At 44.0% G+C, this 26,806-nt stretch overlaps 1 protein-coding gene across 28 annotated transcripts in view; it reads left to right on the top strand.

Moving 5' to 3' along the window:
* LOC310795973 (neurexin-1a-like) overlaps nucleotides 1-26,806 on the top strand; it is a gene marked incomplete at both ends in the record, with an annotated part of 449,961 nt that overhangs the window by 162,245 nt on the left and 260,910 nt on the right. For all 28 annotated transcript variants that reach the window (XM_083658106.1, XM_083658105.1, XM_083658103.1 and 25 more), the window contains 2 exons: nucleotides 9,920-10,361; nucleotides 23,937-24,320. In XM_083658106.1, the coding sequence (XP_083514232.1) occupies nucleotides 9,920-10,361; nucleotides 23,937-24,320 (826 nt within the window). The remainder of the gene's footprint in view (nucleotides 1-9,919; nucleotides 10,362-23,936; nucleotides 24,321-26,806) is intronic.

Genomic DNA, 26,806 nt, shown 5'->3' with positions numbered 1-26,806 from the left:
CCCCCCACAACACACTCTATACCTCACTATCACTCCACAACACACTCTACACCTCACTATCCCTCCACAACACACTCTACACCTCACTATCCCTCCACAACACACTCTACACCTCACTATCCCTCCACAACACACTCTATACCTCACTATCCCTCCACAACACACTATACACCTCACTATCCCTCCACTCTACACCTCACTATCCCTCCACAACACACTCTACACCTCACTATCCCTCCACAACACACTCTATACCTCACTATCCCTCCACAACACACTCTACACCTCACTATCCCTCCACTCTACACCTCACTATCCCTCCACAACACACTCTACACCTCACTATCCCTCCACAACACACTCTACACCTCACTATCCCTCCACAACACACTCTATACCTCACTATCCCTCCACAACACACTCTACACCTCACTATCCCTCCACAACACACTCTATACCTCACTATCCCTCCACAACACACTACACCTCACTATCCCTCCACAACACACTCTACACCTCACTATCCCTCCACAACACACTATACATCTCACTATCACTCCACAACACACTCTACACCTCACTATCCCTCCACAACACACTCTACACCTCACTATCCCTCCACAACACTCTACACCTCACTATCCCTCCACAACACTCTACACCTCACTATCCCTCCACAACACTCTACACCTCACTATCCCTCCACAACACACTCTACACCTCACTATCCCTCCACAACACACTCTATACCTCACTATCCCTCCACAACACACTCTACACCTCACTATCCCTCCACAACACACTCTATACCTCACTATCCCTCCACAACACACTACACCTCACTATCCCTCCACAACACACTCTACACCTCACTATCCCTCCACAACACACTATACATCTCACTATCACTCCACAACACACTCTACACCTCACTATCCCTCCACAACACACTCTACACCTCACTATCCCTCCACAACACTCTACACCTCACTATCCCTCCACAACACTCTACACCTCACTATCCCTCCACAACACTCTACACCTCACTATCCCTCCACAACACACTCTACACCTCACTATCCCTCCACAACACACTCTACACCTCACTATCCCTCCACAACACACTCTACACCTCACTATCACTCCACAACACACTCTACACCTCACTATCCCTCCACAACACACTGATGTCATGTCACTGACAACACACAATGATGTCATTTGTCATCCTTTCACATGATCTTGTCTGTGAGGGGGCTGCATGTGTGCTCAGCGTGTGCTCAGCTAAGCACCTACATTGTACTTCATCCTAAAAGAGGGAGAGGTAGAGAGGAGTAGAAGGAGAGAAAGAGAGGTCATTTCTCTATAGCGGGTTCATATGTTCTACCCCTCTGAGCAGTATAGTTGCATTTTTTATTTCTGGTGGTTAATAGGGATTCTGACCTAAAACATTTACTTCAGAAGCCACCAGGGATATACCAAGATATCTGCAAGGCAAATCTCCAAAGTGCTGTGAAAGGATCTGTCCATTTATCTTTTAATTCCAAAAGCTACTCCTATTTTCCTCTCCTCTCCTCTCCTCTCTTCTCCTCTCCCCTCCCCTCCTCTCCTCTCCTCTCCTCTCCTCCTCTCGTCCTCTCCCCTCCACTCCTCTCCTCTTCGCCTGTCCTCTCCTCTCTCCTCTCCGTAGATTCTCTCGCTCCTATGGGTGTCCTACATTTTCTCTGTCACCTCCAGCCAAGAGTCTCATTGTCAGTGAAGCACTCAGAAAGTTGTGAGGCAGCTCTGCTTAATGAGCAGGCCGGCAGTGTGTGGAGCATCTCCAGCTGGTTAGAGCTGGGCTTGTTAAGGACATGTCTTCTCTGAGGTGCTGGAGATGTGGAGACAAAGGAGAGGGGATGGGGCACTGGGCACTGTGCACTGTACGCATGCTCGTCTGAATTGTTCCACTGTTTTTCAATTTTATCCTTTTCTCTTCTCCTGACATCATTTACGGTGAAACATGGCAGGTGAATAGGGTAATTTTTTGAACTCATAGATATCACCATGAAACATCCCCAGTTTATTACTTACATTAACACAATTATTTTTAGCATTACAAGTTTTCTGAAATGTTATGTTTACATATGCAAATGGGGCATTATATGAGCTAATTTGCATACTTTTTCCAGAAGACAATTATGAATATTGGATGAAGGCAGGTTCAAAACGCTTGTTTTATTTTGTTGACATATTAGAGTCAAAGGTTTTTACAGAGGGCATTTTGACTATCTCTTTTTATCACTCCATAAATCATAAAATACTGCCAACAGTCATGTCAAAATCTATTTTTGCCATCTTTTTAGGAATGAAATGTTCTATAAATCAGGCTATGAATGATATATGAACAAACCCCATTGTAAAAACCTTCAGATTTGGAATAAAACTGGAAGCTTTGTGTATGCATGTAAGTGCTACTGAAGTGGAAATTTCTGCGTCAGAATAGGAGAAAAAACTCATTTTGAGCAAACATAATACACAATGTTTCTATATCAGGCTATGAATGATATTGAACAAAAACGCCTCTGTAAAAACCTTCAGAATATAGAGAGAAAAAAACTGGAAAGTTTAGTTTATCTAAGTATTGAAGTGGAGAGACCTCAGATCTCACGAGAGAGACTGAGGAGGCTCACGAGAGAGACTGAGGGAGAGGGAGGGAGAGAGAAGAGAGGGGGAGAGACTGAGGGAGAGAGTCTGGGAGAGAGAGAGAGACATTGTGCGCTCGCCAATAGGGCAGGCAGCGCAGCGGCCAAGCTGCGAATGTGAGCTACAGGACAGGTGAGGCCACGCAGCGGCCGAGCTAGTGAGCCCGTGTAGCGGGCGAGCCTAAGAATCTAGGCTAGAAATCTACTTTCTAAAAGGGCCGAACTGCGTATGCGAGCTGCGTAGCGGGCAAACGTAGGAATCAAGCGCCTAGTCTTATAAATATTCCTTTTCTAATTTTACACACACACACACACATACACACACACACACACACACACACACACACACACACACACACACAATACTCATGCCAATGATAAGACAGGGAAAAAAGAAACGAAGGCGATTCCATTCTAAAAACAACATGTTTAGTTTGGTTGGAGTGTCCTCTCCTGCCCAGCCTGTTGTGTTGGATTAAAGAGAAACGGCCATCTCAGGTCAGCGTCTGTGTGCGTCCTGCTCTGAGGATGAGAACATCACGCCCGTCTCAGGTCAGCGTCTGTGTGCGTCCTGCTCTGAGGATGAGAACATGACGCCTGTCTCAGGTCAGCGTCTGTGTGCGTCCTGCTCTGAGGATGATAACATGACGCCCGTCTCAGGTCAGCGTCTGTGTGCGTCCTGCTCTGAGGATGATAACATGTAACTGTGATAACTGTGTTAACGTTACTTAGTAGCGGGGAATGAGCATTGATAAGAAGCGACAACTAGGTCATTGTTCCATTGCAACAACAGCGCACAACAGACCGGCCATTTTGGGGCTGTGCTATTGTCCTTTTGTTGTTTTTCCGTGCCAAAATGGTCATGGCGCTGATGTCATAGAAACAATTGGGCGTCTCATCTTAACCTCTCCTCTTTGACAAAGCTAACATGCTAAAACGCACAGTGGTCAAACAGCATCGTCTTTGATTGATGGCCTGCCCCCGTGTGGCTTGTTGCGGTATTAGCCTATAGACGGTCGTCTGCCTTTGCCACGCCTGCTGCCTGTTGGCTCTGATGACAAAACAAACGCCTGCTGCAGTAATAGCTCAGATGTCACAGCCCGAGCTTGATGACAAATTAGTGCAGCAGCGCTCTGTGACGACGTGCTGCAGAGCCCCATAGCTCAGACTCAAGCTCCTCTGAATCTAAAAGCTGCCTTTTGTCTCCACTCGTAACAATTGATTGTGGTTTATTGGCGGTATCTGTTGCACCTTCAGTCTTTCTCCAGCAGGCCGCCTGCAGCCCTGCTTCACATAGCCTTTATTCATTGACTCTGTTACATCCTTTGCTCTGCCAAGAGATTCTTATCAAATTGCCTTTTGTTTGCCTTTTATCTATTTCCATGGATACATTTGGCTCCGCGTCAGACTTCTGAATAATCCTTTCAAAGGATTTTGAGAGTCTCTTCAAAAATAAACAAAGGGATGATTTCAATGTTAGAATAAAGGCTAACACTTTATTTGGATAGTCCGCCTACAGAGAGTCTAGAGTATTTGTAACATTTTGACCGATTATTAGTTGACATTCAACAATTGAACTGTTTGTCTTTGTCTGTAGATGTTTTAAATTAACAGCTGATTAGTTGAGATTAAACAAACAGATTCTTGTTTGCTTCCTGTTCCACACACCTGCACCTAGTGTCATATGAAGGTTCATGAATTGTAAAATGGTAAATGGTAAAGGGCCTGCATTTATATAGCACTTTTATCCAAAGCGCTTTACAGTCAGTAGGTACATTCACCCATTCACACACCGATGGCGGCAGGTTACCACGCAGGGTGCACCAACGGGAGCAATTTGGGGTTCAGTATCTTGCCCAAGGACACTTCGACATGCAGACTGGAGGAGTCGGGAATCGAACCACCGACCTCTTTTATCCAAAGCAATTAGTGGACGACCCGCTCTGTGTCCTGAGCCACAGCCATTATTATAGATTTACCATTAGAATTGTCATGCTATTATTATATATTTACCATTAGAACTGTCATGTTATTATACATATATTTACCATTAGAACTGTCATGTTATTATAAATAGATTTACCATTCAAACTGTCATGTTATTATAAATAGATTTACCATTAGAACTGTCATGTTATTATTATATATTTACCATTAGAACTGTCATGTTATTATTATAGATTTACCATTAGAACTGTCATGTTATTATAAATAGATTTACCATTAGAACTGTCATGTTATTATTATAGATTGACCATTAGAACTGTCATGTTATTATTATATATTTACCATTAGAACTGTCATGTTATTATAAATAGATTTACCATTAGAACTGTCATGTTATTATTATAGATTTACCATTAGAACTGTCATGTTATTATTATAGATTGACCATTAGAACTGTCATGTTATTATTATAGATTTACCATTAGAACTGTCATGTTATTATTATAGATTGACCATTAGAACTGTCATGTTATTATTATATATTTACCATTAAAACTGTCATGTTATTATTATAGATTTACCATTAGAACTGTCATGTTATTATTATATATTTACCATTAGAACTGTCATGTTATTATTATAGATTGACCATTAGAACTCTCATGTTATTATTATATATTTACCATTAGAACTCTCATGTTATTATTATAGATTTACCATTAGAACTGTCATGTTATTATTATAGATTGACCATTAGAACTGTCATGTTATTATTATATATTTACCATTAGAATTGTCATGCTATTATTATAGATTGCCCATTAGAACTGTCATGTTATTATTATAGATTTACCATTAGAAATGTCATGTTATTATAAATAGATTTACCATTAGAACTGTCATGTTATTATTATAGATTTACCATTAGAACTGTCATGTTATTATAAATAGATTTACCATTAGAACTGTCATGTTATTATTATAGATTTACCATTAGAACTGTCATGTTATTATTATAGATTGACCATTAGAACTGTCATGTTATTATTATAGATTTACCATTAGAACTGTCATGTTATTATTATAGATTGACCATTAGAACTGTCATGTTATTATTATATATTTACCATTAGAACTGTCATGTTATTATTATAGATTTACCATTAGAACTGTCATGTTATTATTATATATTTACCATTAGAACTGTCATGTTATTATTATAGATTTACCATTAGAACTCTCATGTTATTATTATATATTTACCATTAGAACTCTCATGTTATTATTATAGATTTACCATTAGAACTGTCATGTTATTATTATAGATTGACCATTAGAACTGTCATGTTATTATTATATATTTACCATTAGAATTGTCATGCTATTATTATAGATTGCCCATTAGAACTGTCATGTTATTATTATAGATTTACCATTAGAACTGTCATGTTATTATTATAGATTTACCATTAGAACTGTCATGTTATTATTATATATTTACCATTAGAACTCTCATGTTATTATTATAGATTGACCGTTAGAACTGTCATGTTATTATTAGATTGACCATTAGAACTCTCATGTTATTATTATATATTTACCATTAGAACTGTCATGTTATTATTATAGATTGACCATTAGAACTCTCATGTTATTATTATAGATTGACCGTTAGAACTGTCATGTTATTATTATAGATTTACCATTAGAACTCTCATGTTATTATTATATATTTACCATTAGAACTCTCATGTTATTATTATATATTTACCATTAGAACTGTCATGTTATTATTATATATTTACCATTAGAACTGTCATGTTATTATTATAGATTGACCGTTAGAACTGTCATATTATTATAGATTGAGCATTAGAAACGTCATGTTATTATTGTTCCTCACTTCATACCTATGCCTGCCAATTAGTGGAAGTTGAGCAGTGTGGAAGAGGTCATTGGGTTTCCTTGCGCCCCCTGGGGGCAGTTGTTAAACACGTGGTGCTCCTGTATCTCTGTGCCTTGCAGACTGTTGACATATCCTTAGCTTTGTGTTTGTGTTCTTCCTTCTCGTTATAGTAACATTTGCTTTGCTAACTGATTGACTCATTATACAGTAATTGTAACTATAAAAATATTTTGGGGCAATTGGGAGGGGGCGCTAGTTACTGAAATAACGTGATCACATGGATGTTAAAATCCAAATGTTTTGACGTTCACCAAAATGGGAATATGGTTTCTCACATGACAATGTGATGCAGACACAGGCTTCCTTCTTATTACAGTACATCTATACGCTTTCATTACACAGATTGGATCAGGACGAGGTTACGGCTGTCTCACATTTGTGTAAGACTACCAATTAGCACTCTTGTTTGATTTCCCACAGTGTGCTATGCAGTGCCATCCACACATACTGTAGCATTACTGTAAAACATCCACACATAGTGTAGCATTACTGTAAAACATCCACACATAGTGTAGCATTACTGTAAAACATCCACACATAGTGTAGCATTACTGTAAAACATCCACACATAGTGTAGCATTACTGTAAAACATCCACACATAGTGTAGCATTACTGTAAAACATCCACACATACTGTAGCATTACTGTAAAACATCCACACATACTGTAGCATTACTGTAAAACATCCACACATAGTGTAGCATTACTGTAAAACATCCACACATACTGTAGCATTACTGTAAAACATCCACACATAGTGTAGCATTACTGTAAAACATCCACACATAGTGTAGCATTACTGTAAAACATCCACACATACTGTAGCATTACTGTAAAACATCCACACATAGTGTAGCATTACTGTAAAACATCCACACATACTGTAGCATTACTGTAAAACATCCACACAGTGTAGCATTACTGTAAAACATCCACACATACTGTAGCATTACTGTAAAACATCCACACATAGTGTAGCATTACTGTAAAACATCCACACATAGTGTAGCATTACTGTAAAACATCCACACATACTGTAGCATTACTGTAAAACATCCACACAGTGTAGCATTACTGTAAAACATCCACACATACTGTAGCATTACTGTAAAACATCCACACATAGTGTAGCATTACTGTAAAACATCCACACATAGTGTAGCATTACTGTAAACATCCACACATAGTGTAGCATTACTGTAAAACATCCACACATAGTGTAGCATTACTGTAAAACATCCACACATAGTGTAGCATTACTGTAAAACATCCACACATAGTGTAGCATTACTGTAAAACATCCACACATAGTGTAGGGTTACTGTAAAACATCCACACATAGTGTAGCGTTACTGTAAAACATCCACACATAGTGTAGCATTACTGTAAAACATCCACACATAGTGTAGCATTACTGTAAAACATCCACACATACTGTAGCATTACTGTAAAACATCCACACATAGTGTAGCATTACTGTAAAACATCCACACATAGTGTAGCATTACTGTAAAACATCCACACATAGTGTAGCATTACTGTAAAACATCCACACATACTGTAGCATTACTGTAAACATCCACACATAGTGTAGCATTACTGTAAAACATCCACACATACTGTAGCATTACTGTAAAACATCCACACATAGTGTAGCATTACTGTAAAACATCCACACATAGTGTAGCATTACTGTAAAACATCCACACAAACTGTAGCATTACTGTAAACATCCACACATAGTGTAGCATTACTGTAAAACATCCACACATACTGTAGCATTACTGTAAAACATCCACACATACTGTAGCATTACTGTAAAACATCCACACATAGTGTAGGGTTACTGTAAAACATCCACACAAACTGTAGCATTACTGTAAAACATGAAGGGAATACATATGCTCAGCTACAGTGTGACTGTGATTACTGTCAGAATTTCATGTGCAATTTGGCACTGAGTTCACTACTGACAGGAAGGGCAGCAAGTAAAGATTGATCAATATGGGCAAATTGTTAAGTTGTCGTTACTTGCAGTGTACCATAAAATAATGCTTCTCGTCAATGGTTAATAAGTAGTGTATTTACCTATTATTTATATATATATATATATATATATATATATATATATATATATATATATATATATATATACAGTATATACACATATATAGAGATGGTCAGTGAGTACAGGAGGATTGTTACGGTGTGAGATGATCAGGGTTCTGATCCGACTCTCAAAATTTGCATATCATAGCAGACTGCAGTATTGGCCTTGGTGTGTGTGTGTGTGTGTGTGTGTGTGTGGGTGGGTGGGTGGTTGGTGGGGCGGCACATCTTGATGAATCTAGATGTTCTGAAATGGCTTTAGAGAGGCACATCCATCATCTGCAGGCTTGTCTTGTAATCAGGGGCTCCAACAGGGGCCTTGGTCAGCATGTTTAGCCCACACCTGCAAACAGGACAGCTGTTTACTTGGATCACTCTGGCTTTTCACATACAACATCAGGAGATGGTACCAGGTACACCTCATTGATTTCAACTGATATCGTTCCACCTTCGGCCGAGACGAAAGCTAAAAGTCCAAAATGTTTTCAAAAGTCAAAAGTATTTGCTTTCCACTGCACCCAGTGAGAGTGGGTGCACTACGTTGTGGAGGCGTCCGCTGGGGTGTGAGTGACATTTGGTGCCAGTTAGACACAGTTCCTGACGCAGAGGTGCAGGGATGAGCCGCTGCATGCCGTGCTTATAAGCCACGCCAGGCTGAGACACACACACACACACACACACACACACAGACACACACACACACACACAGACACTGCACATTAATTCTTGTTACTAGCGGAACACCCGTCCCTGTGTGACTGGCCATTTAGTCGGGCCTCAAACTGTGCTCACCTGTGTGCTGCTCCACTGGAGTTCTCCATGGTGCTGAACCTGTATTGAGTCATTTTGGCCACTAATTAATTAGCCATTTTTTGCCCATTCAGTTCGCCCCTAATTAAAAAATCTGGCTCCGTTATGTCACCCACAAGGGTCCTCTATACACTTCCTGACAGATTCAACCTGATCGTATGTAAAATAGCATAGCTGTGGCCGAACACAATTCTGCTCATGCACACACACAAGCACGCGTGCGGGCACACACACACACACACACACACACACACACCTTATTATTACACACATTCTTATTATTATAGGATAGGATAGGATGCACTGCAAACACAAATTCAAGTCAGACACATGTCTTTAGATATGTCCTACTGTATGCAGTAGGCTGTATAACGGACTGTGTTCCCTCCCCTCACTTCAACAGGTGGTGTACAAAAACAACGATGTGAGGCTGGAGCTGTCCAGGCTGGCCAAACAGGGCGACGCCAAGATGAAGGTCCACGGCATCGTGGCCTTCAAGTGTGAGAACGTGGCCACGCTGGACCCCATCACGTTCGAGACGCCCGAGTCTTTCATCGTCCTCAACAAGTGGAACGCTAAGAAGACGGGCTCCATCTCCTTTGACTTCCGCACCACAGAGCCCAACGGCCTGATCCTCTTTAGCCACGGAAAGCCCAGGCAGCCGCCAAAGGACTCGGCCAGCCCGCAGACGCTCAAGGTGGACTTCTTTGCCATCGAGATGCTGGATGGCCACCTGTACCTGCTGCTCGATATGGGCTCAGGAACCACCAAGACCAAGGCGGTCAATAAGAAGGTGAATGATGGAGAGTGGTACCATGTGGACTTCCAACGAGATGGCAGATCAGGTAGAGTACTTGCTTTCTCTTGTCAACTTTACTGTACACGTGTTGTGTGTTTGGTGCAACATTGTTGTTGTTGAGCTATGTCTTTAGAGACACTGCGGAGCGCGTCATCATTCAGAAACCACTCCAATCCTGGCGTTCTATATCGCGTGCATGGTTGCATGTCTCACCAAAAGATTGTATATACGGAAGATGAACACTCCAACTTACTTCCTTGACAGCTAGATCCACATTTTTCTTCTCGCCAATTCTCAATGGCTTCCTTGTCTTGCTCAGGAGTACAAAAAAACTTTAACTGCCGATTTTTTACATTTGTTGTGTGCGCAGCCCCACCACACAACAGCTTTTAGCTATGTTTAATTCAAGGAAAATGACACTGGTCTATGGGAGTGAACGGAGCGATTTCCCCCGTGATGGGCGTGACCTATTTCATGCAGTGTCTCTATAGAAAAACCATCCATTACTACTAGAGTAGCAGTTAACATTTCTGCAGGAAACTGATAGCCAGTAGGCTACTACTGTATGTCCAGGCCAATACTACATCACCAGTGCAACTTAATGATGTTAAAGGAACACTCCGCCCATTTTCAACCAGCTTTGTATCATTAGAACATCAGTAGTATATCAGAAAACTGTAAACGGTTTTGAAGTCTGTCATTTAATTTGACAGTTATTGCGTGTTAAAGTGTGGACCAGTGACATCACTGGTCCACACTAACTCAAATTAATAACTCATTAACTCAAATCAACTCTCAATAACTGTCAAACTATTCATCATTCATCTAGTTTGACAGTTATTGAGAGTTGATTTGAGTTATTGAGTTATTCATTTGAGTTAGTGTGGACCAGTGATGTCACTGGTCCACACTTTAACACTCAATAACTGTCAAATTAAATGACAGACTTCAAAACCGTTTACAGTTTTCTGATATACTACTGATGTTCTAATGATACAAAGCTGGTTGAAAATGGGCAGAGTGTTCCTTTAACATTTGTCTCCACTGGATGGGCTTTTTGAAACAGGGTTACCCTAACTTCTAATGGAGCGCCACCTTCTGTGTACTTGTCACAGGTCCACTCGGTCGTGCCTCGCCACCAGATAGCTTTGCCCCTTGTGCCATTGTGTCCTTCAAGCCCCCGTGTGGCACCGCTCAGGTCCCTGTTGGTTTGCTTATCTAAGCAGCAATGTGTTGGTGTGCGCTTAGAGCCAAGGCCTCGCAATGTCATGCTAGAAATGAGATATAGCCCCCGGCCATGTTTTCTGCTCCTTCTTGATTTGCAGATTTTTTATTTTTGGTCATCCAAACACCATGTACAATACCTCTTTTTCATATAATCAAAACAATAGACATAACACATTTTACATGGATCTTGACCAAAAAAAGGTATGGGCTGAAGCTAAAAGCTTATTTTGCCCACCCTATTCACATACAGCACATGACAAAGAAAGAAAAACAAGTGTGAATCTTTATAAGAAAAGAAAACAATTCTTAAGAGGGGGGAAATGACATTAACTGTTTCATTACCCCCTGAAGTGACGAGTTAGGCTTTTGAAATAGAGCTATCCACCTTATTTTTGAATGCCCCACTGTAAAAAATAATTGTGCGTACAAGGTCCGGTTTAACGTGACTATTGCTGCAGCTTGCCATTTCCTAATGTATTCTACTTGATTTGAAAAGATGGCTGCCTACACTCAGTCTCTTGTACCCTGGCTGAATTGAACATAACTTGGTCAATAAGTATGTAACATACAAAATAAAACAACCCGTAATATCATAATTTTATGTAGAATGCAGAGGACATGTAACTGTTTAGTTAAACTTGCATTCCAGGAATATTGTGCTCTTAAGATGACGTTAGTGGCTCGAGTCTGTTTCGTCCTGAAACCCACACGCTTTGCGGTGGTGGTTTTAGCGTAACCTATGTGCGATTCGAGGCGTAAAGTATGTGCGTTTTAGCGTAACTTATGTGGGATTCGAGGCGTAACCTATGTGGGGTTTGGCGTAACCTATGTGCGATTCGAAATAACGTATCCGAGATAGAAAACGTTATGAATATAGCCACGTTATAAACAACAAACTAATGCCGGGGATCCGTATGGAAACAGTGTTACTCGAAATGGTTAATATTGGCCACAGCAGGCGATTACCCATGAATGCACTGCGCTCTTAAAGGGATATTTATCGATGAGATTTTTGCCAAGCTGGACCTGATTAGTGATTTGCTCCGTTCGCCCAGACGGGTGTCAAGCTGTCAGCAACAAGGCTGGGAGGATCACACCGGAAGAAGGACCCATCAGCAGATCAGGCAAAAATGGCCGCCAAAAATAAGGTGGATAGGCACTGCTAAAAACAGCAAGGAAGCCCATTCGTGTACCTTAAGCGAAATGTATACTCGGGCATCAGAGCCCCCGCCGTGCACGCTGTAGGGGTACACTGTGGCCGGCGAGCGTAGGCGGCGTGCAGCTCCCCAAAAATGTGACGCACCAGTCAGGTCGACGCGGCTGACGTGAACAGCACAGACGTACTGTATTGTAGATGATGGGGAGTTAACAGGAGAGAGTGAAAGCTATGACCAAAGTAACCTATAATGTAGATGGGGCAGTGGTGGCCTAAAGGTTAGAGAAGTGAGCTTGTGACCGGGGAAGGTCGTCGGTTCAATCCCCGGGGCCGGCAGGATAAATCTGGGTGGGGGAAGTGAAAAGGCAGCACTTGCACCTGCACCTCATTAGCACCACTGAGGCGATCTGGGAAACCCATCGGTTAAACAAAACAAAACAATCCATTTTTCCTCAAACCTCTGGGGGCAGGCTCGTTTCCATGTCTGAATGTCTAAACGGAACTCAAGGGGCTCCGTCGGCAGCGGAAGAAAATCTCTTTTCCGCTCCCTGCGTGTAGCTCTCAATAACAACTGTAGCTCGTTGCTAGTAGCAAGTAGCAACTTGCTACACGCTGAAAATGGTAAGTTTTGACTACACACCGGTCACGTCCACGTGCCGGTCACTTCCCCCCCTGCGAGCGCTGTTATTCAGCTTTTCACTGAGCTTGCAGACAGATTTTCGATGCAAGTGGAAAGTCTGTCTCGACGGATTACCACTGAGGTGCCCTTGAGCAAGGCCCTTGACCCCAACAACCCCAAGAGAAAAAGATGGGGAGATAACAGGAGAGAATTAAAGCTATGACCAAGTACTGTATATGCACTACATTCTGTCCTTAGGCTAACTTCTAGTCATTGAAATCCTAGGGAAATCACACAATTGACTCATTTTGCTGGGGACTCCCCTGGGACCCCTCGTCAAGCTGACGAGTAGGCGATGTATGTCTAGCTGCTGCCGACAACGTCCTAAACTGGAGGCTACGTTGAAGCATGTTTCTCGCTTCAGGGTTGTACAATACTTTGTTCCCCCCTGAATTTTCAAGTTCAACTTTTGGAGAATTGAACAGAGATTCATATTATACAGTTGAGACGGCTGAATAACAGCATCATACGGTATTGAGTGGCTTGGATTGAGCTCAATATAACGGTGGACGAAAGAGCATGGGTGACTTCTCAAATAACATAAAGCAACAACATTGAATTATGGCAGCCAAAACTACAGGAAATCTTGTGTTGCCAAATTAGATTGTGTCTATTAACTCCCACATCTATACACATCTACACCAGCTATCATACTACAGAGCAGTTTTGTTGGTGGAGCTCTCTCTACTTGTTCTCTCTCTCTGTCTGCCCTGCCTAAGTTGCCATGGAAACAGGAGGTGGTCTCTCTCTCTCTCTCTCTCTCTCTCTCTCTCTCTCTCTCTCTCTCTCTCTCTCTCTCTCTCTCTCTCTCTCTTTCTCTCTCTCTCTCTCTCTCTCTCTCTCTCAGGACTGAGACAGTGACTGCACAGTGTGATGCTGAGCTGTGCACTAATGACATGTATTTTCCTCAAGTCGAAGGCTAGAACACATGCATGCTAGAGTAGAAAGGAGACATGAACTTGAACACATGCATGCTAGAGTAGAAAGGAGACATGAACTTGAACACATGCATGCTAGAGTAGAAAGGATACATGCTAGAGTAGAAAGGAGACATGAACTTGAACACATGCATGCTAGAGTAGAAAGGAGACCTGGGGCTCTATCTTGGTACAGGCGCTATCCGCTTTGTGCGCTTTGCACACCTGAGTTTTGCACTTCCGCCGCCAAACGCATCCCCACCTCACGGGAGCATATTGTAATGATTTATAAAGCAACTTAACTGTTTAAAAATGATATAATTGTGTGGGTAGATGTGACCTCCCTGATTTTAAGTTAAAACAGCCCCAAAATATGATGGTGATGCAATTAAAAACGGGGAAGCATAACTCGTCACAACAACGGGCACAAACGCAGATTAGAGGCATGCCAAATCATTTATGCGCGGCGCAAACAGGACTTGGGCGGTGTTAACCACCAGAATTATTCACAGGTGTGGCCTGGCAATGCCTGTGCGTTACATCAATCAAACCAGATTCCCGTCTCGCAGTCCCTGTACAGTTTGTGTGAGGCATGCTGTAATTCTCCCCATGCGTAATTTGGATAGGTGTAGGGCAGGCCTATTGACTGTATATATTATCCCTATCTCATAACGACACCATCACATCATATATACCTCTTAAAAACATTGTGTTTTGATGCAATTCAGGTTATTTTGTTGACTGGGTTGGGACAATAGAAACGTGTTTGCAGCGGGTAAACGGCGGAGACAAAAGAAAAGATTGGAGGATTTACAGTGGACTTAATTAAAACAGTCTCGTAACGACTCGTGCCGAGGACAGAGAGAGATGGAGAGAGCTTGTGACAGATCGGCTGTGGTGCCAACGACCCTCCGGGTTATGGGATAGCAGTACTGTAGGTGAAATGCTTTTCAAAGCTCTTAGCGCAAAGTAATTGCGCGCTGCTGACGATAGGATAATGCCATCTATCCCCACATTTTAGCGCTGAAACGCCTGCTTTGGCATGTGGCACACCTATGCCCAGTACAATTATCATAGGCATGCGCTTGTGCCCGCCCCCAATTTGCATTGCGTGCGGCGTTAAACGAGTGCAAACGCTAAATTACCGCTTTTGCGAAGCTAGGGCCCATAAACTTGAACACATGCGAGTATGTTCCGCACCTTATTCCAGTCATTTGGGGGCTTTGTAATGAGTAACTTTAGCAGAAACTGTCGATTCACTCAGCGGCGCCCCCTTCTTCCAAATGAGCTTCCTGCATGATCCAGTCCAATAGAACAGATGTCATCTAATATTGTGTTACAGCAGTGTGTTTGTGCAAAGAAAAGGTTGACAATAAATGTCCCTGTTTTTAGGCACATCTATATTCATTTTCTTCTTATTGCTACACAAAGTATTGTGGTCGAAGCTGAGTATAGATGCTGAACAGCTTTGTAAAATAAAGAAACAAAGAAAATCCTAAGAAAGGTTGAAGGAAATGTTTGTGTTTGAGGCATAGTGTATGTTACGAGTGTGGCGTGCTAATTAGTCTATGTAGTCTATGTTACAAACCCATATTAATATAAAATAGTTTGATAAATCTAATGATAATTGCTTAAGCTTATTCCATTTACTTCACAACAATAACAATTTTACACTAGGCGTGAACATGTCTTTCATTACAAATGAGCTATAATGTGTTTGGCAACCGACACTACCGTATAAATAGCACTTGACAGCTTTAGAATATGCAAGCAATCTTTTCAAATTGCTTCATGATACCTCTTTTCTGTTACCTTATCACAGATGGCCAGGCTGAACCCGCCCGCTCGCTGTTACCATATTAAACACTATCAAACAGCGGAGTGTTCGTGTGCCGGTCCGGAAACAAACCTCAAGTCTCTCCTGTTGCCAACCTGCTGTTTTCATGTTGGCCTCTGTGGTGCTGTTCACCCCCCACCCACGTGCTGCTCTACCTTTTAATATTCGATAGAATTGAAGTCATTTTTCAAAAATAAGAAATGAGCTCACCGGTCCGCACAGAGTCCCACGAGGGGGCGAGTCACAAAACATATGGTGCGCTGGGGTTTTCATCTGTGTGTCAGATGTTTTATTAATACACACCGCCGAGCACGTCACTCAACACAAGTGCAACACAGCAGCTAGACGTGATTCTCTGTAGCCGAGTCCCCTGTGACAATGGGGGATAATGATCTCTGCCCTATTTAGTCGACCCAGCTCCTCCTGCTGGAAGCAAGCCTGGAAATGAACTGTTGCTCTCAGACAACATCTTCTAACCTCAATGCATTAGAGACGCTCACAGACACTCTACTGTCAGTGAGGGCTTTCGGCCTGGGAGTGCCTTGGGTCACCCATCAGAGACATTACATGGACATTGGTATGTTGCCCCCCCCCCACCCCCAACCTCCAGCCCGAACACACACACGCACACAAACACACACACACACACACACACAAACACACTCACATATACACACACTAACATAGGCAACACAACCCACTTCCCATGGCCCAGTCGCCGGAGAATCCAATCACATAGAGAGATTTGGCCGTGTGGCCCTAAGTGGATTGCGGTAATCCGCTGTGTAACATGGAGTAGAGATAGGGGGGTTAGGAGAAGATAGGGGGTTAGGAGGAGACATCATGCCAAGCTGAGCCTGGCTGCTGATGCAGAACGTGGGAGGGAGATCTGAGGCCGCTGCCTTCAGGTTTGATGATGGAAGAGCATGTTTGGGTCATAGGGTTAACCCTATCAAGGCATACGGACAGAGAGACTCTGATCTTCTTCATCATTACACCCTCATCATTATTCAATGTCATCCATGTATCACCGTCATTTTAATCAACTCTGCTATATATGCTGTACTCACTTAGTACAGCATATATATATATATATATATATATATTATTAATTAATATATATATATATATATATATATATATATATATATCAACACACTCAATATTTCATTTACAAGAAGTTGACACAATTACAGAATGTAGGACGATGAATGTTGTGATCATAGTTTCCCTGTTACTGTATCTCTCTTCTACCTACAATACAGACAGCATGGACTTCTGTTACTGTAACTCTACCTACAATACAGTCATGGAGTTATGTTACTGTAACTCTCTACCTATACAGACTTGATTTGAGTCAGAGACAAAATCTCATCAAATGTCTGTCCATGGTGCTATGTGGACTCTTTGATATGAAAAAGTTGGAGAAGCACTGACTGCTGTAGATGTTATTTTAAATTAAACTCTTTGATATGGAAAAGTTGGAGAAGCACTGACTGCTGTAGATGTTATTTTAAATTAAACTCTTTGATATGGAAAAGTTGGAGAAGCACTGACTGCTGTAGATGTTATTTGAAATTAAACTCTTTGATATGGAAAAGTTGGAGAAGCACTGACTGCTGTTGATGTTATTTTAAATTAAACTCTTTGATATGGAAAAGTTGGAGAAGCACTGACTGCTGTAGATGTTATTTGAAATTAAACTCTTTGATATGGAAAAGTTGGAGAAGCACTGACTGCTGTAGATGTTATTTTAAATTAAACTCTTTGATATGGAAAAGTTGGAGAAGCACTGACTGCTGTAGATGTTATTTGAAATTAAACTCTTTGATATGGAAAAGTTGGAGAAGCACTGACTGCTGTAGATGTTATTTGAAATTAAACTCTTTGATATGGAAAAGTTGGAGAAGCACTGACTGCTGTAGATGTTATTTCCTGCTCTGGTCCTTCATCTTGCTTTCAGCTTTGCGGCTCTTATCTGTCATCACAGGCTCCTCCCTCATCTCCTTCAGACTGCTGTTATCTTCATGTCCCCATCTTGTTCTGTTTCCATCTCCTCCTCCATGATGTTTGCTAGCTTTCACAAAGACATTCTCCCTTTGGCTATAAATAATGTTCCAAACACAGTGCGTACGTGTCGTTGTTTGTGCTGTTTCTCATGTTGCCAGCCTGATGACGGCGCATGGCCCCGTGGGGCCTTGTATAGTGCCTTCTGACTTAACATAGCTTGACTGTGTTGACACACTTCCACAGGCCTGTGACAAGCGAGCCGAGCACTCTGAGCACATGTTTGAAAGATGCTGACATGCCTCTCTTGTCTTCCACTTACATCACATTTAGACAGGCTTGCTTACTGTAATAGCATCCTCCGCCATTCGAGAAGCTCTGTGACTCTAGCCCTTTTCCCACATGCGTACCGGAAAATTACCTGTAAGTCAATATCGGACATTTTCCCTGAATTTCCCTTCACACCTTAGCGCGCGCATATGGGAATCTAGTCGTCAAATAGCCGGTATGTTGGGGGACGGGGGGAGGGGGGCGGGGGGAGCTTATTTGGGGGGTCGGCAAAACTTCACTCAGTCCTCCGTACTTTGCAGCAGCCTGACACAGGACAGACAAAGCGAGAATGGCAGAGGCTTGCAAGGCAAGCTGCCCAACGCTTGTAGCCTATGTATGTAGAGAAAGCAAATGCATGAAGCGAAATGTGTGGAAGTAGTTTGCTTTGATGTGCGCGAATGATTAGATGATGCACTTTGAAGAAGTTGGAATCCGTGTCTGAGAGAAATAGTTGCTGGTTCGATGTTTATCCGTTCACCTGCGTCGCGTTGAAGCACTTTTTACAGACTGGCTTCGTTTGATGTGTCCGGCTTGCCTTCGGAAATCAGCAAGCTGACATACTGCTCTTATTAGGCTATCATAAGATCATTTCGCCAGTTTGCTTTAATGTGCGCGAATGATTAGATTATGCCCGCTGGAACATTAAGCAACGTGTGTAGGCTACACTTCGCCCATGATTGAAGGACCGCTGTCGCGGAAAATGACTGGACCCGTTTCCACTTGCGTCTCCTTAAGAGCATACCGCTCTTCTGACTGGATCGAAACTGGTGAAATGTCGGGGACGACGGGGTCGCGCTTATACCGGCACGGCGCCTTTCCCACATGCAGGCATTACACCACGTTCCGGTCATTTTGCGGTACAAAGCGCATGTGGTAAAAGGGCTTCTGTGAGAAGACTCCGGTATAGCTGCTGCATAGGGATCTAGTGAAGCCATCAGGCCAAGTGGCTCCCCTCAAATATCGACTTCAACGGTTCTCAACCTTCTCCGACTCATGGCCCACTTGAAAATCTCAAAAATGTCCGCGGCCCACATCTGAGCGTAAACCGTACAGAGGCAGAATAACGCCTTCTCAGAGCACCTTTTATTTTAACGATGAAAGGAGCTGTCCATCAGCGCCACACAGAAATCAGAAAGTAAAAGTGAGGGGCTGTCTGCAATAGGCTAATTAACGAATAATTCATTACAAATTAAACAACGGTATCATTCAACAATGGAGAAATGCATCCTCATACTGTACATACTAATTACTTTTCTTCCCCACGAAGATTGCAATGTTTTACAATTGATTTGGCGGCCCCACTTGCAATACCTTCGTGGCCCCCCAGCGGGGCCCGGCCCACAGCTTGGGAATGGCCGATTTACTTTATTTACGTGACTTGACTTTATGTTACTTGACTTTACTTTTTGTAACGTGCACAGTTGTCGGCGAACGGTGACTATCAAAGCAGGTATATCAGATGGGAGCCACAGCCTGTGATGTAGTGACATGTTAGCTGCTATACATTTACACATGGTTGGAGTGTCTGGTATCTCCATCACAGACTACACTGACCACTGGCACTGGCTCCTGGCCGGGCACCTGCTCCATTCTGAGGAAACTTCCCCCGCTAATGAGTTTGATGTAGTGAGCTCGTTAGCTGCAACCTGGAGGGAGCTGTTCTGTCCTGGCTGCATGACGGGTGGCCCTTGCCAAGTGTGCAAAGCTTGGAAGTCACAGCAGCTGTGGCTGGAGAGTGTGTGTGTGTGTGTGTGTGGGTGGGGGGGGGGGGGGTGCAGTGTGTGTGTGTGTGGGGGGGGGGGGGGCAGTCGGGGTGGGGGGCAGTGGGGGGTTGAAGGAAGGTGCTGGAACAGATGCCTGGGGCCAAGACCCTGGGAAAAGAGCTGGGGCGTGTTACTAGCACCAGGTTAATCATTGTTTCGAGCAATTCACCTTGGCCACTGAGAGAGAACACAGCTAAAATTAATACCAGTCAAATAGAGTTTGATAAATTTGTCTATCTTCAGATTTGAGAGATTAAAAAAGCAAAATAAGAAAGATATTTTACTTTCATAGAATACATACAGATACAGGTATAGGTATTTATCATAACAAATATTGCAATACATGCATTTATGTATGCTAATGCTAGCTGTAATTTAAACATTTAAAGGGCATCCACATAGTGCAGCGGTAGAGTCCCTGCCTAGTGCCTACGAGCACGAGGGGTCGCAGGTTCAAGCCCTTGTCTTACCTCCGGCTTGGTTGGGCGTCCATACAGGCACAATTGGCCGTGTCTGTGCATGGGTGGGAAACCAGATTAAGGGGACATTCAAACCAAAAGCGTTTTTGGAGCTGCCAGCGTCTTTCTGCAATTCATTCTCTATGTAAGGACGCGCTAAACGTGCTCCTCTTTTAATGAACGCACCTGTCGTTTCAGCGCTGGTGGCGTCTGTTGTTTTTGAAGGAGCGCTGTGGGCGTTTTTAAGCTGAAAAAAGTTGAACAATAGAGGAAAAGCGCCCTGCTCGTCTTTTCCACTCCTCCTACCATTTCTCCTCCCGAGGTATCCTCAACCTCCGCTGCTGCCAGAATTGACAATAATCTGGCTTTCATGTTGACAGTGAACAACATCAAACAGACAAAACTAGCTGGCTACCATCCGTGTGGTCGTTGTGTGCTCAACTCTAGTGCGCGCGACTGCAGGGGAAATAAAACGAAGCAAGAAAAAACGCTCCGTGCGCTGTGTTTTGTGCACAATGGAAGCGCTCTCAACATGATTTTTATAGCGTTCTGACTGAAAAAAATGCTTTTGGTGTGAATGTCCCCTAAGGGTATGAGGCCTGGTCGCTGCACTAGCACCTCCTCTGGTCGGTTGGGGTGCGTGGTCAGGGGGGAGGGGAACTGGGGGGAATAGGTGAAAAGAAGCTGCTGGCACTTGTATGGGAGGAAGCATGCGCTAGACTACAACTACTAGCCTCGCTGGCCAGCCTCCCCTCCCTACCGTGAGAGGAGTCTGGCGCCGCAGGTCTCCATAGTGGGATTGCGATGGGCGGCGCTTAGCGGCAGTGCCCTTGGAAAATAGTTTTCAACAATCCAACTTGCCGTTTTCAGCGTGTAGCAACGAGCTAGCGTGTAGGTTTCTGGCGTTAGCTTGCTAGCTAGTTAGCGTTGTTGTTTTCACTGAGGCGGCAGGGCACTATTTACAGCGACACACAGGGAGGAGGGAGCGGAAGCCGCTCAGATTGACATGGTCGGAGCCAATGACAGAGTTTGTAATAAGCCAGGAGCGGACATCCGGCTGCCACCGAAACAGTCGCTCCAATGGGAGAGCAGCTGCAGAGCAGGGGAGGGTTTATCCCTGTTGCCTGTTTCCGTGGCGCCAGACTCCTCGGACGGAAGGGAGAGGAGTCTGGCCAGTGAGACTTGTCTACAGCAGATCACAGATCAGCAGAGGGGGTGGAGCAAAGACCAGGACAGCAGGAGGAATTGGCCAAGTACAATTGAGGAGAAAAGGAGGCGGGGCTATAAAAGAGACACATTTAACGTCTACTGTGTCTCTGAAATGTGCCAGGAAGCCCTGCTGTCAATTCATGCAGCTTGTTTCCCAACAGAACATTTGGGTAACTTAAAATCGGTGCCCTTATTCTACATACAAGCAATTAGGTCCCTGTTGTTTACCTCAAGGCAATCAGGTCGTGTACATAGGCAATGAGGTCATACCTGTTTTTACACCAAGGCAATGAGGTCATACCTGTTTTATCTGCCATGTCATGCATCTGCCACTCAAAATACAAATGATTAAAGTAGGTATGGCACTTGTATTTGTCAACATCCTTAACCTACTATTTTTCTGCCACTCGCCACAGGTATGCCCTGTGGGCAGTGAAGGCAGCACTGTGGGCAGTGAAGGCAGCACTATAGTATATAGATTACTGGACGAGGCTGTGAACAGTGAAGGCAGCAATATACAGTAGATTACTGGACGAGGCTGTGGGCAGTGAAGGCAGCACTATAGATTACTGGACGAGGCTGTGAACAGTAAAGGCAGCACTATAGATTACTGGATGAGGCTGTGAACAGTGAAGGCAGCACTATAGATTACTGGACGAGGCTGTGGGCAGTGAAGGCAGCACTATAGATTAGTGGACGAGGCTGTGGGCAGTGAAGGCAGCACTATAGATTACTGGACGAGGCTGTGGGCAGTGAAGGCAGCACTATAGATTAGTGGACGAGGCTGTGGGCAGTGAAGGCAGCACTATAGATTAGTGGACGAGGCTGTGGGCAGTGAAGGCAGCCATCATTAATGAAAGATCCACAATGTGTCCTGCACTGCGAGGAACAGATCCAGACAGTCCCACAGCGAGGCCTTCCTCTCCTCAGCTTTACAGTCCAGTCATGTCCGCTGTTGTTTACCGCGCTCCACATGGAGAATTAAAGCTGAATGAGAGCAATAAATCATGGTGGAGAAACACAGCAACTCTCCTTGCAGGTTTATGTGTCGGAGAGAGACGGGGTGAAAAAACAGCCCCGAGTCCGTTCATCAAGTTCAAAAAGATGGCTACGCTGGGCTTTTTGTTTGGTTGGCTGAAATGATAGAGGGGGGCAGCCATTTTTCTTTGCCTCTCTTTTCCTTTATGACCACTGCTTCAGAGATAAAGGAGATTGATTATGGGGGATCCGAGGGAAATGGAGAGGATACTCTTAGGGAGCCTAGATTAGGCTACTAATAGACGAGCGGTCCTGTGATTAATGCCTCTTATCATCCCTCGTCTGTCATCCTAAATGGAGAAAATCTTGACCCTGTCTTGACGGATAACCCTAATTAAGCTAATTTCTTCATCAAATCATCTTTAAATGGGCGCTTCTATCTGTGTTTGTATTTGTGCAAAGCGCCTTTTGACGCCTGCAGTCGTGAGTACATGTTACAGGCTGCCCATCTGGAAAATCACCTGCTAAATTACCTTATCCTCCTTATAGTGATCGCTTTGGGACGGGTCAAATTGATCACTATACGTGGATGATCACTATTACAAATTTTTTTCTTTTTCTTTATTTTTGTCATACAGATTACCATCTAATTGACATTTGTACTTGTATATTTATGACATGAATACAGCACATATAAAGATACATAAAAAATAATATCTAAATAAAATGGAGAGCTTCACTATTTACTGAATTTTATTGACTTTCAAAATACATAGAGGAAGTTAGTCCAGGTCTCCAGCTGTCTCGTTGGCTCAAAGAAAGAAAGAAAGAAAGAATTACTGTAGGTTTAAACATGTTTGCATTGTTCTCATGTATGAAAAGACAAAATGATTACAGTAAGCGGACTCCTGATTACTGTAAGCAAATTATTTAACTGGCAGCATCTGTATAGGAATGATACCAAGCTTTTTCATCCATATAAGCGGTTGATCACTATAGCACTGTATTAGCCACAAACATAATATTTGTTTTGACTCTCCCACCCCTCCCGTGCACCCAGGCACCATCTCCATCAACACCCTGCGCACGGCCTACACGGCCCCCGGGGAGAGTGAGATCCTGGACCTGGACGACCAGCTGTACCTGGGGGGTCTGCCGGAGAACAAGCTGGGCCTGGTCTTCCCCACCGAGGTGTGGACGGCCCTGCTCAACTACGGCTACGTGGGCTGCATCCGCGACCTGTTCATCGACGGGCAGAGCAAGGACATCCGCCGCCTGGCCGAGGTCCAGAAGGCTGCGGGCGTCAAGCCCTCCTGCGTCAAGGAGCCCCCCAAACAGTGCCTGAGCAACCCCTGCCAGAACAACGGTGTCTGTCGAGAGGGCTGGAACCGATACGTGTGTGACTGCTCTGGAACCGGCTACCTGGGCCGCTCCTGTGAAAGAGGTAGGCCTGTTCTCGTCTTGTTCATTTCCACACACTCCAGGTTGGTTTGTGTAAGATGTGCTGTGTCTTATCTGTGGGAAAGTAGGCTTGGGACTGTGGAGAAGTGAATATAATTGACATCAAAGGCAGCTTCAAAGAGAAGGTCTGTTCTTTGACCCGACACAGAAACAGATTCAGCCGCTTTGTCAGAGGAGAACAGCCTTCTTTTGCTTCTGTTTTTCTCCCATTTGTACTTGGCCAATTCCACCTGCTGGCCAATTGACCTATCGCTAAGCCCCACCCCCCGTGCTCACTCGGACAAACACAGGGCAGGCTGACTAGAATTGAATGGCAGCCGTCATTGTCAATCCCAAGAGGCTCTAAACAACTTTTTGAGGCCTGATATTGTCTAGAAGCCATCATAAAGTACTTCACTATGCCATGAAGGGCGATGTACAACATTTAAAGCTATTGATAAAAAGAAATGCGATAAGTGCATGGAAACGGCTTTAGCGAATCTTTAACCAAACTCCATTAAAAAACATGCACTTTTAACGAAGGAAGACAGCGAGATAACCAGTGGGGATAACAGGAGACTGACATCCAGAATTGACATTTTATTCACTTAGAGTAACCTCTCCATGGATTATATATATTATGCCGAATTGAAGAGTGGTGCCTGGTAATCTATTTTATGTAGGCCTACCTCTGTATAATCAAGAAACTTTAAATTAATAGTGTTGATGTTTTTCATAGCGAGACAACAGCACCAGGGTAGGAAATTAACTTATTTTTGCCCCTGTAAAATATGTTTCGGGTGCATTTTTGATAAATTCCAGGGCATTTTCTTTTATCAAATGTTGGGAAATACCTACTCAATGTTGAATGTCTCAGATTACCAACAGCGCTTGGTGGGCAATGGTGGGTTTTTATTTTGAAAGTTTTCTCTTTTTACAGTCTCGTTTTCACACAGCGTTTTACTTTGAAAGTAATGGCCGGAGGTGTTGTGTAGTTGTCGTCTCTAGTTTGACGCTGTCGGGTACACAGTGCAGCCAGAACGCAGAATTAAATGGAAGAAACTTCTCTCGTCTTCCTCTATCATCACGGACCAACTCCTGCTCGTTGTTTCATGACGTACATGTGGATGGTGTTGTTGATATGGAAATGGACATGCACACGCACACATTCATCAGTATCCCATCATGGAAACCTGGAGCCTACATGCATGTTGGATTGATTGACAAATGCCGGCGGCCACGGTGTGAAAAGGAGAGAGGGGAAGAGCGTGGTTCGGTTTTACTGTCTGTGTTTAGCCACGCTGTCTCTGTCGGGGGGGTGGGGGGGCACAGGAGGAGTGCCCGGGTGATTGTACTACTGATGCGAGGACACGCCAATTCCAAGGGCAATTTCAGATTTTTTTAGGGGCAAAAAGCCCCGAGCCCCCGCTAATTTCCGACCGTGAACAGCACGCACGCTTGGGTGTAGCACATCAGGCGAGGCACATGGGTGTAGCACATCAGGAGAGGCACATGGGTGTAGCACATCAGGAGAGGCACATGGGTGTAGCACATCAGGAGAGGCACATGGGTGTAGCACATCAGGAGAGGCACATGGGTGTAGCACATCAGGAGAGGCACATGGGTGTAGCACATCGGGAGAGGCACATGGGTGTAGCACATCGGGAGAGGCACATGGGTGTAGCACATCGGGAGAGGCACATGGGTGTAGCACATCAGGAGAGGCACATGGGTGTAGCACATCAGGAGAGGCACATGGGTGTAGTAGCACATCAGGAGAGGCACATGGGTGTAGCACATCAGGCGAGGCACAGGGGTGTAGCACATCAGGAGAGGCACATGGGTGTAGCACATCAGGAGAGGCACATGGGTGTAGCACATCAGGAGAGGCACATGGGTGTAGCACATCGGGAGAGGCACATGGGTGTAGCACATCGGGAGAGGCACATGGGTGTAGCACATCGGGAGAGGCACATGGGTGTAGCACATCAGGAGAGGCACATGGGTGTAGCACATCAGGAGAGGCACATGGGTGTAGCACATCAGGAGAGGCACATGGGTGTAGCACATCAGGAGAGGCACATGGGTGTAGCACATCAGGAGAGGCACATGGGTGTAGCACATCAGGAGAGGCACATGGGTGTAGCACATCAGGAGAGGCACATGGGTGTAGCACATCAGGTGAGGCACATGGGTGTAGCACATCAGGAGAGGCACATGGGTGTAGCACATCAGGTGAGGCACATGGGTGTAGCACATCAGGAGAGGCACATGGGTGTAGCACATCAGGAGAGGCACATGGGTGTAGCACATCAGGAGAGGCACATGGGTGTAGCACATCAGGAGAGGCACATGGGTGTAGCACATCAGGTGAGGCACATGGGTGTAGCACATCAGGAGAGGCACATGGGTGTAGCACATCAGGTGAGGCACATGGGTGTAGCACATCAGGAGAGGCACATGGGTGTAGCACATCAGGAGAGGCACATG

Source organism: Poromitra crassiceps (genome assembly GCF_964638095.1).
Source record: "Poromitra crassiceps genome assembly, chromosome: 22".
NCBI classification, from domain to species: domain Eukaryota; kingdom Metazoa; phylum Chordata; class Actinopteri; order Beryciformes; family Melamphaidae; genus Poromitra; species Poromitra crassiceps.
This window is presented reverse-complemented; position numbering and strand designations above follow the sequence as displayed.